The 14808-nt window shown below is 44.8% G+C and overlaps 1 protein-coding gene across 5 annotated transcripts; it reads left to right on the top strand.

The window, feature by feature from the left end:
• The first annotated feature begins 70 nt into the window (after positions 1 to 70).
• On the top strand, positions 71 to 14806 carry LOC311002697 (ataxin-2-like protein). Of its 5 annotated transcripts, none has more exons than XM_083994142.1 (23): positions 71 to 797; positions 1781 to 1820; positions 2295 to 2351; positions 2757 to 2828; positions 3023 to 3182; positions 3593 to 3714; positions 3996 to 4087; positions 4925 to 5173; positions 5895 to 6346; positions 7058 to 7144; positions 7239 to 7349; positions 7546 to 7626; positions 7761 to 7822; positions 9082 to 9440; positions 9555 to 9624; positions 10979 to 11110; positions 11441 to 11501; positions 12094 to 12272; positions 12386 to 12524; positions 12618 to 12727; positions 13589 to 13768; positions 13869 to 14040; positions 14149 to 14294. In XM_083994142.1, the coding sequence occupies exons 1-23, from the start codon at positions 673 to 675 to the stop codon at positions 14196 to 14198; spliced, it is 3162 nt and encodes a 1053-aa protein (XP_083850268.1). In that variant the 5' UTR covers positions 71 to 672; the 3' UTR covers positions 14199 to 14294. The 5 variants fall into 5 exon arrangements, with proteins under 5 accessions (XP_083850268.1, XP_083850269.1, XP_083850267.1 ...); XM_083994143.1 differs by having other exon boundaries at positions 12618 to 12733; positions 14149 to 14250; XM_083994141.1 differs by having other exon boundaries at positions 71 to 273; positions 12618 to 12733; positions 13589 to 14040; positions 14149 to 14806.
• Positions 14807 to 14808: the final 2 nt, after the last annotated feature.

Below are 14808 nucleotides of genomic sequence, written 5' to 3'. Positions count from 1 at the left end.
GGTTGCGCGCACGTCAACGCCCCCCCTCCCCCTCCCCTTCCGACCGGTTCCCACTCAGCCGCGGCGCGGATTGAGTCAAGTGAACCTACCGAGAGGTGGTGTTGACCGACCGCAGCAGGTTTTCAGTAAGAAACCTGAAAAAATACAACTTTCTAAGGCAACTGACAGCAACAGCGAAGACCTTAATTTTTAACAGAAGGGGTCAGCGGTGCCGAGGAGTGAAGGCGACGCGACAGAGAGAAGAAAGTAAATCCCGGAGGGAAAGCGCCCGAAGTGAGCTGGAGGATCAAAGCTACATGCTAACTTAGCCAAGCCGTTGCTAAATAATCACACGGAAACTCCAGTGTCATTTTTATTAGACGCTTGCTTTGCCATTCGCATTGTGGTTGTAAAGTAGGTAGTCTGGGGTGTAAATCTGTTAAGTTATATGCTACATTTATTTTTAAATAGCGAGGTGTTTTGCCTTTACATTTTAGGCCACAAGCGACTGATATTCACTTGGCGAGATTAGCTACAATAGCCGGTGTTATTGAGGTTACACCGGCTCCGCGCTCCTCAGGACAGGTGATACTGTTAACGATAGTTCACTGCTAAACAACTTTACAGTCGGGGGGTATAAGTGTTTTATAAGTTAGCTCACACTTGGTACTCTCTAAAGCCTTGTGCTTCGCAATGCTGAAACAACAGCAGCAACCCGGCTCAGGCGGGAGAAAAGCGTCTAACGGAACCTCGGGCCCCGCCGGTATGTCCTCCCCAGTCAGCGGCATCAACAGCGGCAACAGGACACCGGCCGGGAGGTAAGCGAGCTGGGGGGCGGGGGGGACTTCCAGGACAGTCCGGGGATTGTCCTGTGACTGAGAGGCCTACCGGTTAAAGCGCTGTGTGTCAGTGGGCGTGTCCCAATAAATGGAGAGTCTCCGTAGACCAATCAGACTAGGGATTGTTTGATTGACACCGACTCTTAACCAATCGGATTGCTCAATTTGGACCTACGATGAATTAATGAGGTGGGTCCAAGTTCGGTGAAAGCAATGGGCAGCAAATCAGCACAAAAGCGATACAAACTTCATCTGGCGTGTCAGTGCCAGATTGACGATTGAGAAAAAAAGAAACACAGCAAACAAGTCTTTGTAGCAAAGAAAAGCCTGACATTGAAAACTTGTACTCAACATCGAAAGTATTAGCGGCCAGCACAAGGTCATATGTGGTCTAAATCTCTGGGATGATGAGTGTGTGTTTACTGAACTCCTCCAGCTTCGTCTCTTTGTTTAATAACCGTGAATCTGGCCAGCACTGATACCATCCCATGTGTGCATTAGGGGTTGAATTTAATATTCAGATTGATTTGGATCCATTTCCAAAGTATGTGTGTGAAGATGAATATTTTCTTTCACATATTATTTCAACCCTTTGTTTTGGTTTTCCTTCTGAAAGGCTTAGTTATGGTGTAGCTTCCTCTTTTCCTCTCTTTCTTGTAGACAGAAAATGGCAGGTGGAAGCCTTGTACTAATACATGACAGCCTGACAGTGTGTGTAAAGTGACAATTCATAATAACAGAGGATCTAGCATGGACTGTAGATGCAGGTTTTCCATACAGGATAAAGATTGATTTGGAAACTTATCAGGCCTCTAACTGAACTTGTCACTTTCTGTCTGTTTAGCCACATTTGTACACGTTGGATGTGGAATGTGACACTGCCTTGACAAGCTTTGAAAACAAGTTGTGTCCCTTTCGCTTTTAAGCTGACGAACGTGTTTTAACTGTGCTGTTTCACACAGGAATCGAACTTCTGCAAAGCCATCATTCCAGTCATCTCCTGTGAGTATCCCGACCCACATCTGTCCATCACCTGTCAGACTATATGTTTAAAGAATAATAAGATAAATAGTTAATTAGTTGAAGCTATGCATGCTTCTTCGGTGAATGTCATTCTACCGGTATCAATGGGTATTTAGGTTTACCCGGGCCACATATTATCACAGAAATAGTAAACAGTGTGTATGAACTATCAAGTCACACCTCTTTGAACAGAGAGTAAATGTAGGTTAAACTTAAGTTCAGTGCAAAATAAGTAGGTCTTCTGTATAAACCAGGCTTCAGGAAGTTTCTGTAATTCGCCTCCTTACTTCAGAGTTCCCTTATCCTCGTAATGGATTGGCTGATTTAATTAGTAGCTAACACATGTCACCATGACATTTATTCATCATCAAACCATGTTCTTTTCAAATAATTACACATTTTATGTCATAAAACTCTGTCATGATGGATGTTTTTTGGTGTTTCCATCTGCAGGTTTTCGAGGGTGTGTACAACAATGCCAGAATGCTTCATTTCCTCACAGCTGTTGTGGTGAGTCATTTGGCTTCTTATTAATGTCTTTTTAGACCATGATGATGATTCTTGAAAGGTTAACGAGTCCGACATATATCAACCCCATTCATCAATAGTCAGAGATAAAATGTAACTGACCTACTGCAAAGTTATCTTTTCTGTCATCATTTCCATGCATAACAAAACACAGAGGGTTGCTGGTTAAAATGTTTTGACTTTTAGGCTGGTGTGTGTGTGTATAATATATATTACCTTCACTGAGAACACACAGACTGTTCATTATTTTGTGAATGGTACCTCCTGTGTGATCATGAGATATGTATGCGGTATATGATACAGTATATGTACAACTGTGGATGTTTTACTAAATTCAAACACACGTTTTAGGTCGACTCCTGGTTAACAATGTTTCACCTCTTTCAGGGATCTACCTGTGACATAAGAGTGAAGAACGGCAGCGTATTTGAAGGCATATTCAAGACCCTAAGTTCTCGGGTAAGAGGCTCATCCTGACCTAAGCAAACATACAGGCTTCCTTCTACCAGTTTAAGGAAGTACTGCAAATAATCCCGTCAGTATTTAACTCCTCAAGATAGATATATCGTCTTTTCCTCTGTTGCTTAATTCCTGCTCTGTAAGTTCACACAGTCCTCAAATTCCCTCTGCCTTCCTTGATGCTTGGTTCTTAGTGTGAGTTGGCTGTGGACGCAGTACACAAACGCACCGAGGAGGAGGGACCGTCAACGGTTCCACCCAGGAGAGAGGAGATCACCGACACTATGATTTTCAGCCCCTCAGACTTGGTCACAATGATCTGCAGAGATGTCGACCTCAACTATGCCACCAGAGGTACAAACACACACCTGCTTGCAGTTTTAGTTGAGGTGCAAGACTCAGACACGGGCCTGAAACGTTCTTGTAGCAGAGACATATAGTTCCATTGAAAAATTAAATGAGAAGAGGGTTTAGTTTTAAAGTAAGCATGTAGGTTGTGTGCGAAACACACCCTGACCTAAAGTATAAATGTTCTTAATGCTAATGTTTGACAGAGATAACTGTCTAGGTTTGACAGTATGAAGGTGTATCTTGATTTGAGCGTAGAAAGTATGAACGGGCACTTAAATGTAACGAAAAACAAAGGAACAGTAATATGATTTAATGTCAAAATCAAATGCAGGCCGCAGACGTATTTTGTCCAAGGAGACATTTTTAGAGTGTTTCATCTTCTCCTGTCTAATATTGTGTCTTTGACTTTGCAGACACCTTCACAGACACAGCCATCAGCTCCACCCGCGTCAACGGAGAACACAAGGAGAAGGTCCTGCAGAGATGGGAAGGAGGAGACAGCAATGGAGAAAGTTACGATCTGGAAAACGATGCAGTGAGTTGTTCCGTCTCTTATACACATAAACGCCAGTTAACAACTCACTGATGATAAAGGCCCATTAGAGATGGTACAATAATATAAAACCTGAGTTGTTTACCATCAACACTTACAGCCTCTTGTTTTGCTCATTTTTCATCCCAACTAAATATTTTGAAACAAGTCAGCTGTTAATCTGATATGCTACGAGAAATCCATCTTTTAAAAACACAGTTCTATTAATAAACTTTGTTTTGAAACTCACAACACAACTCCATCTACCCTGTTTTTCTCCTTAGTCCAACGGCTGGGACGCCAACGAGATGTTCCGATTCAATGAAGTAAAATATGGAGTCACATCAACATATGATGCCAGCCTCTCCATGTACACGTGAGTTGCCTTTTGTAGATTGTATAAATGCTACATGAAATGTTAAAGAAAATGTTGTTTCTTTTGCTTTTGAAAACAGGTTAGAGCTCATTTTCTTTGGTAATCAACCTGACGAGCATAGATTGTCCGATATAAGTACAAGCAGCTACTGTCTTTGCTTCTTCATAGCTTTCATATTATATCAAGATGAAGATGCCTTGTGTAAGCACGAATCGAAAATGAAACTATGTTTTTCACTGTTACGCTCCGTAAATGACGTCATCCAGTTGTGTGACTGGTGACTGGGATTTTACAGGTTTTCAGCATAACCAAATGTTGCGCCACTCCTGCTGATTTCACTACGGCTCAGACTAGAGAATGTGTCCAGTAGAGAGAGCAGGCCTCCACCAAGGCCAATGTCAAACAGCACACACCAGACTGGGCTCTTCCCAGGGTCATTCCTCATCCCTCATCACGTTTAGTGCAAATCGGTTCAGTACTTTTTGTGTAATCCTGCTGACAAACAAACAAGCCAACAGACACGGGTGATTACATAACCTCCTTGGCAGAGGTAACCAAAGAGGAGGGACGTTCACTTAATCAGATGATGTATCACTTGCAGTGGAAATCTGCAGGCCTGGCCCCTATTTCATTTCCAGCGCTCTGTTCCTCGGTTAATTAACGAGGAGGCTTCTCTGGGCAACACTTTAAACATCATCAGTTCCCTCTCCGTAGAGGGGAACGAGAACAATGTTTGAGTCAATTAGATCATCGCATTTGACAAGTTTATGGCCTTGGTTTTAAAGGTTTCTGTCCCTTCCTCATATTTTGTTCCTTTGTCCCACTTTTCCCTCCCAGTGTGCCGCTGGAAAGAGGCAACTCTGAGAATTTCCGGCAGAGAGAGGCACGCGCCGCTCGCCTGGCCAGCGAGATCGAGTCGAGCCCCCAGTATCGCCATCGCGTCAACCTGGAAAACGACGAGGGCAAAAGCGAGGAAGACAAGTTCAGCGCCGTGGTGCGAGACGGCAACGACCGGGAGAGGGGCCGCGAAAGTCCCCGTGACAGAGACCGCGAAAGGGGCCGAGACAGCCCCGGAGCCAATAACAGGTGAGAGAGGACTCTTGTATAGTGAGATTGTGTTTCTCAACTTGCCATAGATTGTAGTTTTCACTTTTTTTTGTGAACTGGCAGCACTGATCACAATGTAAGGTGTGTGTTTTTTTCCCACCCTCCACTTTCCTCAAAGAGACTTGGAAGTTGCTTGAGCGTTTGCACAAAAACTGACTGGATTGAACAATCTGGCCTTTATGTGTTCATGTAGAAGTGGATAGTTCTGACATTTGAGTTGTGGGAGCTGGTTTCTGAACATCAATGTGTTCACAAACTCTGTGAAAAGCAAATATCAGACCTGTCAAAGAGTAAGAAGAAGTAAACAACAACTCTAGCACCAACCCTGAACACAACTCAAGATTTTTTTGTGAAATGCACAAAGGGACAGAGAGATGTGAATGTCTGCCGAGTGTTAAAGGCTGTAAAAAAGACTACATTTTATGGGCTTCTCGGTTCAAAACTGTGTCAACAGGTGATGTTGACACAGTCCTGACCTGACCGGAGCTGCAGCTTAGTGCAGAGGAAGATCATGTGATGTGATAAAAAGCTCTCTATCAGAAGAGCTACTAAATGGACTTTGAGGGGAGATTGTTTTGTCAACGGCTGTTTCCAAGCTCAAGAATGAGCCTCTGAAAATCAGCTGGTTTCTTTATGTTTCTCAGTTTGAATGTTGCAGGTTTTTCTTACATCAGCTGTGTGTTGTGTCTCTTTCTTCCAGAGAGGGCAAATACATTCCATTACCTCAGCGTCAGCGAGAGTTGAACCGGGAGAGAGAGCGAGCCGAGAGGGGTCCCGGTGGACCTCCACCCCATAACCGTCTGAGCGGAGGTTACCGCTCCACCCCTCCATCCTCCTCGTCCCCCAGACCCTCGCTGCCCTCGGCCGCGGGGCCGCAGCCCGGCGTCTCCCCCTCAGAGAGGAGCAGTCCTCTGTCGGGCCGAGGGGGGGCCTACGCTCCCCACCACCCCCAGGGCAGCCCCAGCCCAGGCCCGGGGTCGGGCCCCGCCAGCCCCTACACACCCGCCTCTCCCGGTGGACCGGCACCCACGCAAACCTCCGCCTCCGCTGCCCCCTCCCCAGCCAGCCCCACTGCCCCACACGGACACACGGTCCCTCATTCCCACTCACTCCCACACTCGCTGTCTGACGCCGGAAGGCCTGTGAACGGAGGTGCGTACAGTCAAGTCAGAAAGTACCGTAACATTCGGTGTATAAGTCGCACTTTTTTTTCAACTAAAAAGTTGGGTGGGGGTTGTACACTGGTGCGACCTATAGACCAAGGTAAATGATCAGTGATCAGATTGCAGTCAGATAGAGCTTGACCACATGAAAGTACAGTGATCCGATTGGCCAAACCAGCTCCGGAGGTTGTCATGGACACGTTGTGACCGGTGTAAACGGTGATGTGTTCTGTACCCGCATACGACTACGCGGGTGGGCTTTATTTTTCTGATTAATTAACGAGACTCGCCATAGTCTCTCACAGAAATAATCTTATTGTTATGTTTTTTAACAGCGTTTCACCCTCTCTCATCTCTGTCAGTCAGCCCCCCCTCCTGCTGGACTCTGTCTCTCTCTAACGTGCAGGCACACACACATACATGCGCTATATTGCACTAAATGTACAGTAGCCTATTCAAATTACCCCGCAATCTCTTTTTTCTTTTTTACAATGCAGCACAGAAACTTCACGTTGTAGACTTGTGAAATAACTTAGTGTTTTTATTTAAAAATAGGCATAGAAAACCTTGTTTTCCCAGTTTGAGACCCCCAAAAATAAACTGTGACTTATATTCCGAATTTGACGGTAACTGTGCATGCTTCTCTGGTAGTTCACATGCCAAGAAAGTGTAATGAGATTTATTTGTGTGCGTTTTTCAGTCTCTGCCAGAACATCTCCTAAAGCCCAAAGACCTCCACAGTCGAGCAGGACGGCCCGTCCTCAAAACTCTCACACTCAGTCCACAGGTAACTGCAGTCAGCTTCTGTGACAGAATCTCCTGTCATTGATGAAACATGCCCAGAACTTAACCTTGATCTTTCCTGCATTGTGTCCTTCCAGCTACTCGCTCTCCTAAATCAGGCTCTTCCCAGGACCCGCCTTACCTAGACACATCTGTCTCCCTGCCTCCCGGGAAGACGTCTTGCCCCGCCCCTCTCTTCCCCGTCGATGGTACGGTCTCACGTCTCGCCGTCTGATTTTTAAACTCTCAACTTTAAAACAACAGCAAAGTCAAAATCATTTGTATCCCATGATGACATGAGCTTCAATGAGACGGTCACCTCGTAACATTGAGCGACCAGTACTGAAGGTGGAATCTAATGAAGCGCTACGACTAATTAGCTTGCCGTTTGTCTGATCATTACAGTGAACGAGATCCTCGGTGCAGCTGCGAAAGAGCGTTCAGCCGAGAGCCCGAGCAACACGGAGGAAAGCAAGAGCAGTAAAGGTACGTTTCACATTGGTAATTGCTAAATATAGGAAAGGAATAATCAAACCTTCACCTGTGCCTAGTTGCATGTCCAGTGAGTTAGTTTGTAGGTTCACATTTACATTAACCTTTGTCTCCTGTCTCCTCACCAGCTCCATCAGTGCAGCAAAGGTCACAGATTGAGGAGCTGCGGAAATTTGGCAAAGAGTTCAGGGTAAGAGTTCAGTTTCCTTTCAGTGAAGCGTGAAATTAGAAAATCTGTGACCAATCAAGAGGCCACATCCTGAGACATCCTTATTGCCTGACTTCCTCCTACCCCCCCCCCCCCCCCCCCCAAAAAAAAAAAGATTACTTGCAAATTGTCCATTTGGTTGTGATTGTTATCACGTGACATTTTGAGTTCTGGTTGGTGTACACCACCTTTACTGGACGCTGTAGAGACCGGTTAGTACATTGGGCTCCTATAAATAATCACTTTTTATGCATCTAAAACATGGTTGTACCCTATATATTGTAGTTTTTGACTGTTTATTGTAGTACTGTGGTCAGTCCTTGGTTGAAAAGGTGAAATCTGGACATATTCATGATAAAATAGTCATTGAATAGACATATACCAGGGTTCTTACGGATCCTTAAAAAGTCTTAAAAGGCATTGAATTCATTAATCTAAAAATAAGGCCTTAATTGGCATTAAAATGTCTTAAATCAATTTTTCAAAAGTCTTAAAAATGTTAACACATGATTAGTGGTATTTTATGGTTGTAATTAGTCTCAAATCTCAAAATAATTGGTAACATTCCGACATAAATTTCTCACCGCCACCAGCTCCCGAGTCAGTGTTTTTTTTTTCTTTTTGGACTTTTTATGCATTTATTTTCAAAGGACAGCTGGAAAGAGACACAATCCAATGTTCATGTAGCAGTCACTTTACCTTGGATCACATAGGAAAGTGGGTCAAATTGTCCCTATAACCCTATGTAATTGATGTGGTGGTTTTTTTTCTTTTTTCTGCATTTGTGTTTATTATGAAGTCGGTCTTAAATTTCATTTCAAGTGGCTTTAAAAAAAGTCTTAAAAAGTCTTAAATTTAACTTGGCTTAAGCTGTAGGAACCCTGTATACAACTAAATTTCCTTTGGCAGTCTCTCTCCTGTAGCAGCAAAGCATTTTAAAAAGTTCAAACAAAGTGCAAGGTGTCAATAAATAATTAAATATCACCATATTAAAACATGAACTACTGTATGTAATATACAGTAAAAGCAATATCACATTCTGCGTTGATCTTGATCTCATTCTTTTGAGTGAGTCTTTTTTCTTGAATGAGTGAATGGACACGTTCTAGCTTTTCAATATGGATTTTCTGTTTGTATTGAGTGAGAGTTTTAGGGACTTTCCTTATGTTTTCCTGTCACCATCATCCCACTTGACCACTCCGTCATTCCTCTGTACTAATGAACCTTTCTCCGTCTTCCAGCTCCAGCCGAGTGGAGGCAACTCCAGCTCTCCCAGCTCTCCAGCAGCAGCGACCCCTCCTGCCGTCGGCGAGGTCGCCCAGGCCGGCGCAGCCAACGCCTCGCCATCCGACGCTCACCCTGCCTCAGAATCCAAACCTCAGCCTCCAGCTCCCAGTCCCTCTCAGCCACAACCTCAGCCGTCACCAGCTCCCGCCGTGGACTCCGCCAAGGACGCCGCGGCTACACCTGGCGCCGCAACAACTGCCACCACAGTGCCCATCTCAGACAGGCAGTCGCCAGCCGCCCCGCAGCCAGCCAGGACGCCGGGAAGCGACGACGCCAGGTCTGAGAACATGGAGCGGACGGAGGGTGTGCCAGAGTGAGTTTCAAGATGAATTCCACATTGTACACTATTGATTATTTTGCTGATTTGTATCACCGTGGTTGTTATTTGTAAATGTTTATATATTTTTTCCTGTTTTATATCTTCTAGACAAGTAAAGAAATCAACCTTGAACCCCAACGCTAAAGAGTTCAACCCTATTAAGGCGCCAATTCCTATGGTAAGCTAATCAGTTCCTATTGAAACAATGCTAACTTGCCTAAAGCCAGTGTAGTATGGAGAGTACTTAAATGAGATGGTGTTGAAGTTGGTTTGAAACCCACATTTTGTGCACAAGCCTAAAAAAAAGTTACTGCAAATTAAAATGTTCTACAACCTTTCAAATGAAAGCCATGACCTGGTCTCCTCTGAAAGTCATACTGAGGATAGGACACAACCACCATGGTAGAAATTAGGGGTGTAACGGTATATGTATTCGTCCTGTGCCGTCACGGTACGGGGGTCACGGTTCGGTGCACACAGTCACACGACGAATACGTCTGAATGAATATAAAAAAAATAAAATAAAAAGTCGAGTCCTCGCTCCAATCTAGGTGGCAGTAATGAGCCTCAAAGCTGCAGCAACCGTCATAACAGACGAAGAAGAGAAGTGATGAGAGTGTGAAGTTAGAGGAGGAGAGCTGCCTGCTTCATTTATGTCACCGTGTGGTTTTTCAATGAAACACAACGGCGGCGGCAGCTCGCGACTGGTCCGGACAAAGTCCGTCGGCGATGTTTCACGGATGCACGCTGCGTCACTAGAAACGCATCAAACACATTAGCGCATGTTCACCCCCCCCCCCCCCACCGCCCCTCCTCAGCCCTCCCACACGTCGATCACTGTTGCAGGGAAAAAGACAACTTGTGTGCAACAACTTATCCCTCTTGACATGAACACAGACCAGGAACATCACCAAAGCAACTGACATCTAGTCTAAATTAACTGTGTAAACCAACATTGATGTTAGTTTCTTGTTTGTTTGTTTTTTTTAAATAGTAGTTGTCAGTTGTCAAGTGCAAGTTTTTTTCCTCTAGAATTAATGAATGGCATGATAACACCCCTAATGCACTTGTTTAATTTTATATTCTATTTTTTTTTTTAACTTTTATAACACAAGACAGATTTTAGTTTTACATTCAATAGTGTCTGTTGTACCGAAACCGCACCGAACCGTGACCCCTGAACCGAGGTACGTACCGAACCGTGACTTTTGTGTACCGTTACACCCCTAGTAGAAATATATATTTTTTGCATGGAAGGGCATTTAGTCCATAGTGCAGATTAAAACAGTATCTTTCTGTCCCCATGAGATGGTGCATTTCAAAAACTCTCCATTCATTCACATTCTCACTGTGAAATCTTCAATCAAAAGTGTGTTTTTAAAAATCCCGTATCTTCGTCAAAATTGCAGTATATTGTCTGCAATACATATTATTTTGTTTACCCTGAGACTGGCACTACTGCCGTACTTGTACTGCTGTGGTTAGCTTAGTTACATACAGATGTGTTTACCTCCGACTCTGTTATTGTGCAGGTGAAGCCCAACACTGCTCCCACTCCACCTCGGCCGACTCCTCCCAGCCCGGTGGTCCTTCACCCAGGTGGACAGGGGCCGCTCTACACTACTCCCTACCTCTCCTACGTCTCGCAGATTCATCCTGTGCAGGTACATGAACATCAACGCTTCAACCTGGGCAAAGACGTTCATGCCGTTTGTAAATGACTTGTACTCGTGTGGCTTTTCTTTTGACATATTTTGTACAAAGTCATTTTAAGTCGTTAACAAACGGAGTCTTACTGAACACAGAAAAAATATCTCTAATTTAAAGGGTTTTATTTTTGGCTTTGTTTTGAAAATGATAGAAATGATGATGCGATTATTAGAATTACTCCCATGAATTTTCTTTGCAACAAACATCCCTTTAGCTTTATTTTCTTCTTCTCACTAGAACATCATTTTTGTCATGTTGACCACTTGATCATTTCTGGTTTTCAGCAACCGATGTACCAGTACACCATGTCTACAGTCAACCAGGGAAAATACCCCAGGACCAAAGGTAAATGCAGTGTTTTCCCCACCACTCCTTATTACCATACCTCCCAGACTATAGAGCACCAGAGTATAAGTCGCACCAGCAAAATTTAAAAAGAAAATACATATATAGGCAGCACTTGAATATGAGCCGCAGGTTTTCATGTTGTAACATGAGATATTTACACAGAAAGACAGTAGGAACTGTGCAAGTCCGCTCGCTTTTCCACTGTTTTGGTTACGCTCCTCTCGCCCATGTGCATTTGTTTACAACGAAGCCGGCGAAAAATCAATAAATGGGGTGGCTGGATAATGTTACATGACATAAGATGTTATGGCGTGTGTGTTTGTGTAGTCTTAACCATCATGAACAAAAGATTACGGGTTAGGGTGTGCAGAGACGAGAGCTGGGACACTGGGGCAGGGAAAAAAGTAGCGGCTTATAGTCCAGAAAGTATGGTGTATAGGTTTTATTTAGTCATTTCTGCAGTGTCAGCTCTATGGAATTGACTATTGACTATCTGATTGCTCCAGCTTGCTCAGTGTAGTGTGAGAGTGTGTTAATGTCTTAAATCTTAATCATGTTTTCACTCTTACTTCTTCTTTGCCTCCACCAGGCTCAGTAGTGGCGCCGCGCTCTGACCACGGCACGTCAGCGCCCCCCATGCTGCCGACTGCAGCCTCAGCAGCCGGAGCCCCACTGGTGGCGTCCTACCCTCAGTCCTACCTGCAGTACAACCCCCAGCAGTACGGCCAGCAGCAGGTCATCCAGGCTATGAGCCCCTACCCCGGACAGGTAGGACCTCTAACCTCTAACTACTTTGTATAGGTTTGAAATGTTTGCATTAGCATTAGATAATTTGTAAAACATATTACATCTGATCTGTTCCTCTCTTCTCTCCCTTCCAGACAATGTACTCCATGCTGCAGAGCCCCAGGATGATTGGCCAAGGCGGCGGCCCCCATCCACAAGCCCTGGGACCCCCAGGAGGCCCCCAGTTTGCTAATCAGGGAGATGGACCCCAAGGTCCGCAGCAAGGCATCTATGGTAAGGCTTACGGTCACAAAGTTAAAAAATATTCAGCGGTGTACATTTAGTTTAAAAACATCACAGTCACCGTCTGGTCTGTTTCTCCTGCAGCTCCACAGTCGTTCTCCCACCACACGGGCCAAGTGCATCAGCCTCAGCCCTCCAGCACCCCCACAGGGAACCAGCCCCCTCCCCAGCATGCTGCCCCCAGCCCTGGACAGGTGAGGGTGAGGCTCCCCCATCAGGACTTGGGGCATTTCTACACTGCTTGGCTTACGTCAAAATCTGTATATTCAGACAAGATGCATCCTAACAGTTAGAAGAGCTGGGCACATTTTATAATCATCAGCTGTGCTTCATGAGAAGTTACATGTTGTCTAGTTTGCCACTGGTGACAATGTCTGCAATGTTGCACTTGGTTCACAGTTTTATGAAACCTGTCAGGTGCTAAAACACAACCACATCTGGACATGAGTTCAGCCCGACCCCGGCATCCTCAGAGGGATTGCTTTGTAGGATCGAGCTCTGATGATGCATCTATTGTGATTAGGGATGTCATGATTACTTGTTTTCACAATTAATCGCGGTATTACACGCCACAATTAATTGATCATAAAGATTCCTAAATACCGTCACTTTCCAAAAAGGATTATGTCAGAACCATATCGGCATTTGTGCGCCAAAATAAAGGTAAATGCACAGATACCGGTCCATTTTTAACTAACTTAACATTGAATTGGTAGAAGTTTAAATGTTAGCGTGTCATTGGAATTGTAAAGAAATTCTTAAAATAAACGTAAACATTTGGTATAGAGGACAATTAATGACTTAAATGTTTCAAACACTTCCCCTGGAGGATTAAAAACTGGTCCTATATTAAGAGAATAGTAATGTAATTATATTTTGACTATATTGATTTTACACATTCATAGTGTTGTGAAATGTATTGATGCATAATAATATGATAAAGTGATTATTTCTCTGACAATAATCGTACAAAGACAATATAATCGTGACATCCCTAATTGTGATTTATTCCCAGTGTCTTGATGTGTTTTTGACGCTGTGCTCTCTCCCGTCAGAACGCCCAGTCGGGTCCACAGCCGCAGTCCTTGTACCACTCAGGTCCCCTGTCAGCACCCACCCCCCCCAACATGCCGCCGGGCCACACGTCTCCACAGGGCTCTTACCCCATTCAGGGCTACAGCATCCACAGCCACCAGGGAATCCCACAGACGTACCCGCTGGGACAGATAGCACAGGTACGGCTCCACACTGCTGCCGTGGTTACTGATCCCTTCACCTATTTATCACAGCTGTTGAAGATGTTTGTAAAACAAAACACAAACTTGTTGATTTCAGGCCCACGTACAAGGAGCCATGTCGGGCCCCCACCACGCGGGAAGCCACGGTCAGCCCCAGTTAGTGATGCTGCAGCCCCCGCCTCAGCAGGGCCCCGGCTCGGTGCCCCAGCACCCCCAGCATGGACCTCAGCAAGGAGCACATCAGCACTTCTACATCGGACATCCACAAGGTGAGACGTGAAACATTCCCCACCCTAACAGATCAAATAAAGCTGGTTTTGTCTTTCTTTGAAGAATAGGATTTACAATTTCCTTGTTTGTTTGTTTCCCCACCACAGCGATGCAGGTACAAACGCACCCTGGTTCCTTCCATCAGCCTGGAAACTAAACATACCCCCCCCCCCCAAAAAAAAAAAACCAACCTTGCACCAACCTCCTAAACTGCCCTGTGGAAGGAGCCCGAGCATCCCCACTTCCTGCTGGATGTGAGGCCCAGACTGAACGTGACTCAAGAAAAAAAAAACAACAAAAAAAAGAAAGAAAGTAGACAGGATCGCACAGAGGAGAGAAGAGGACAAACGTCTCACAGCACCTTATTCTTCTGCTGTATTGTTCTTCATCAGTGTAAAACTTGGAGTCGGCTCCAGACAAGGAGGACTTTTTCTTTTCTTTTTTTTTTTTACTACTAATGATGAAGATGGCAGATTACAGCAGCAGCAGCATCCGACCCCTGCTGCCATCCTGCTCTTCTTTCCAACTTCTTCCCTTTTCAGACACGGTGCACCTCGCTGGGCGGACCAGTCGGAGTGGGGGGGTGCAGCAGACACTTCCAGCAATGTGTTTTCAGCCTTGTGGGGTTTTGTAAGTACCATGATCCAAAAACACAGACTGTCGCGGGATTCTCATGAATACGGCATGAAAGGAGGGATTTTGTAGAGGAGAGAAAATTTTTAGCAGATCACTTTTTTTTCTGTTTTTTTTTTTTTTTTTTTTAACTT

The sequence above is a fragment of the Trachurus trachurus genome (genome assembly GCF_905171665.1).
Source record: "Trachurus trachurus genome assembly, chromosome: 19".
In the NCBI taxonomy this organism is placed as follows: Eukaryota; Metazoa; Chordata; class Actinopteri; order Carangiformes; family Carangidae; genus Trachurus; species Trachurus trachurus.
Note: the sequence above shows the minus strand (reverse complement) of the source record. Positions and strands in the feature narration are given on the sequence as shown.

Bases quoted from the DNA above. Each gene is read 5' to 3' on its own strand.
- LOC311002697 (XM_083994139.1), top strand. From the start codon at position 673: ATGCTGAAACAACAGCAGCAACCCGGCTCAGGCGGGAGAAAAGCGTCT. The intron at 7,350-7,545 runs GTACGGTCTCAC...TGATCATTACAG, and splicing joins CCCTCTCTTCCCCGTCGATG to TGAACGAGATCCTCGGTGCA. The intron at 11,502-12,093 runs GTAAATGCAGTG...TGCCTCCACCAG, and splicing joins AAAATACCCCAGGACCAAAG to GCTCAGTAGTGGCGCCGCGC.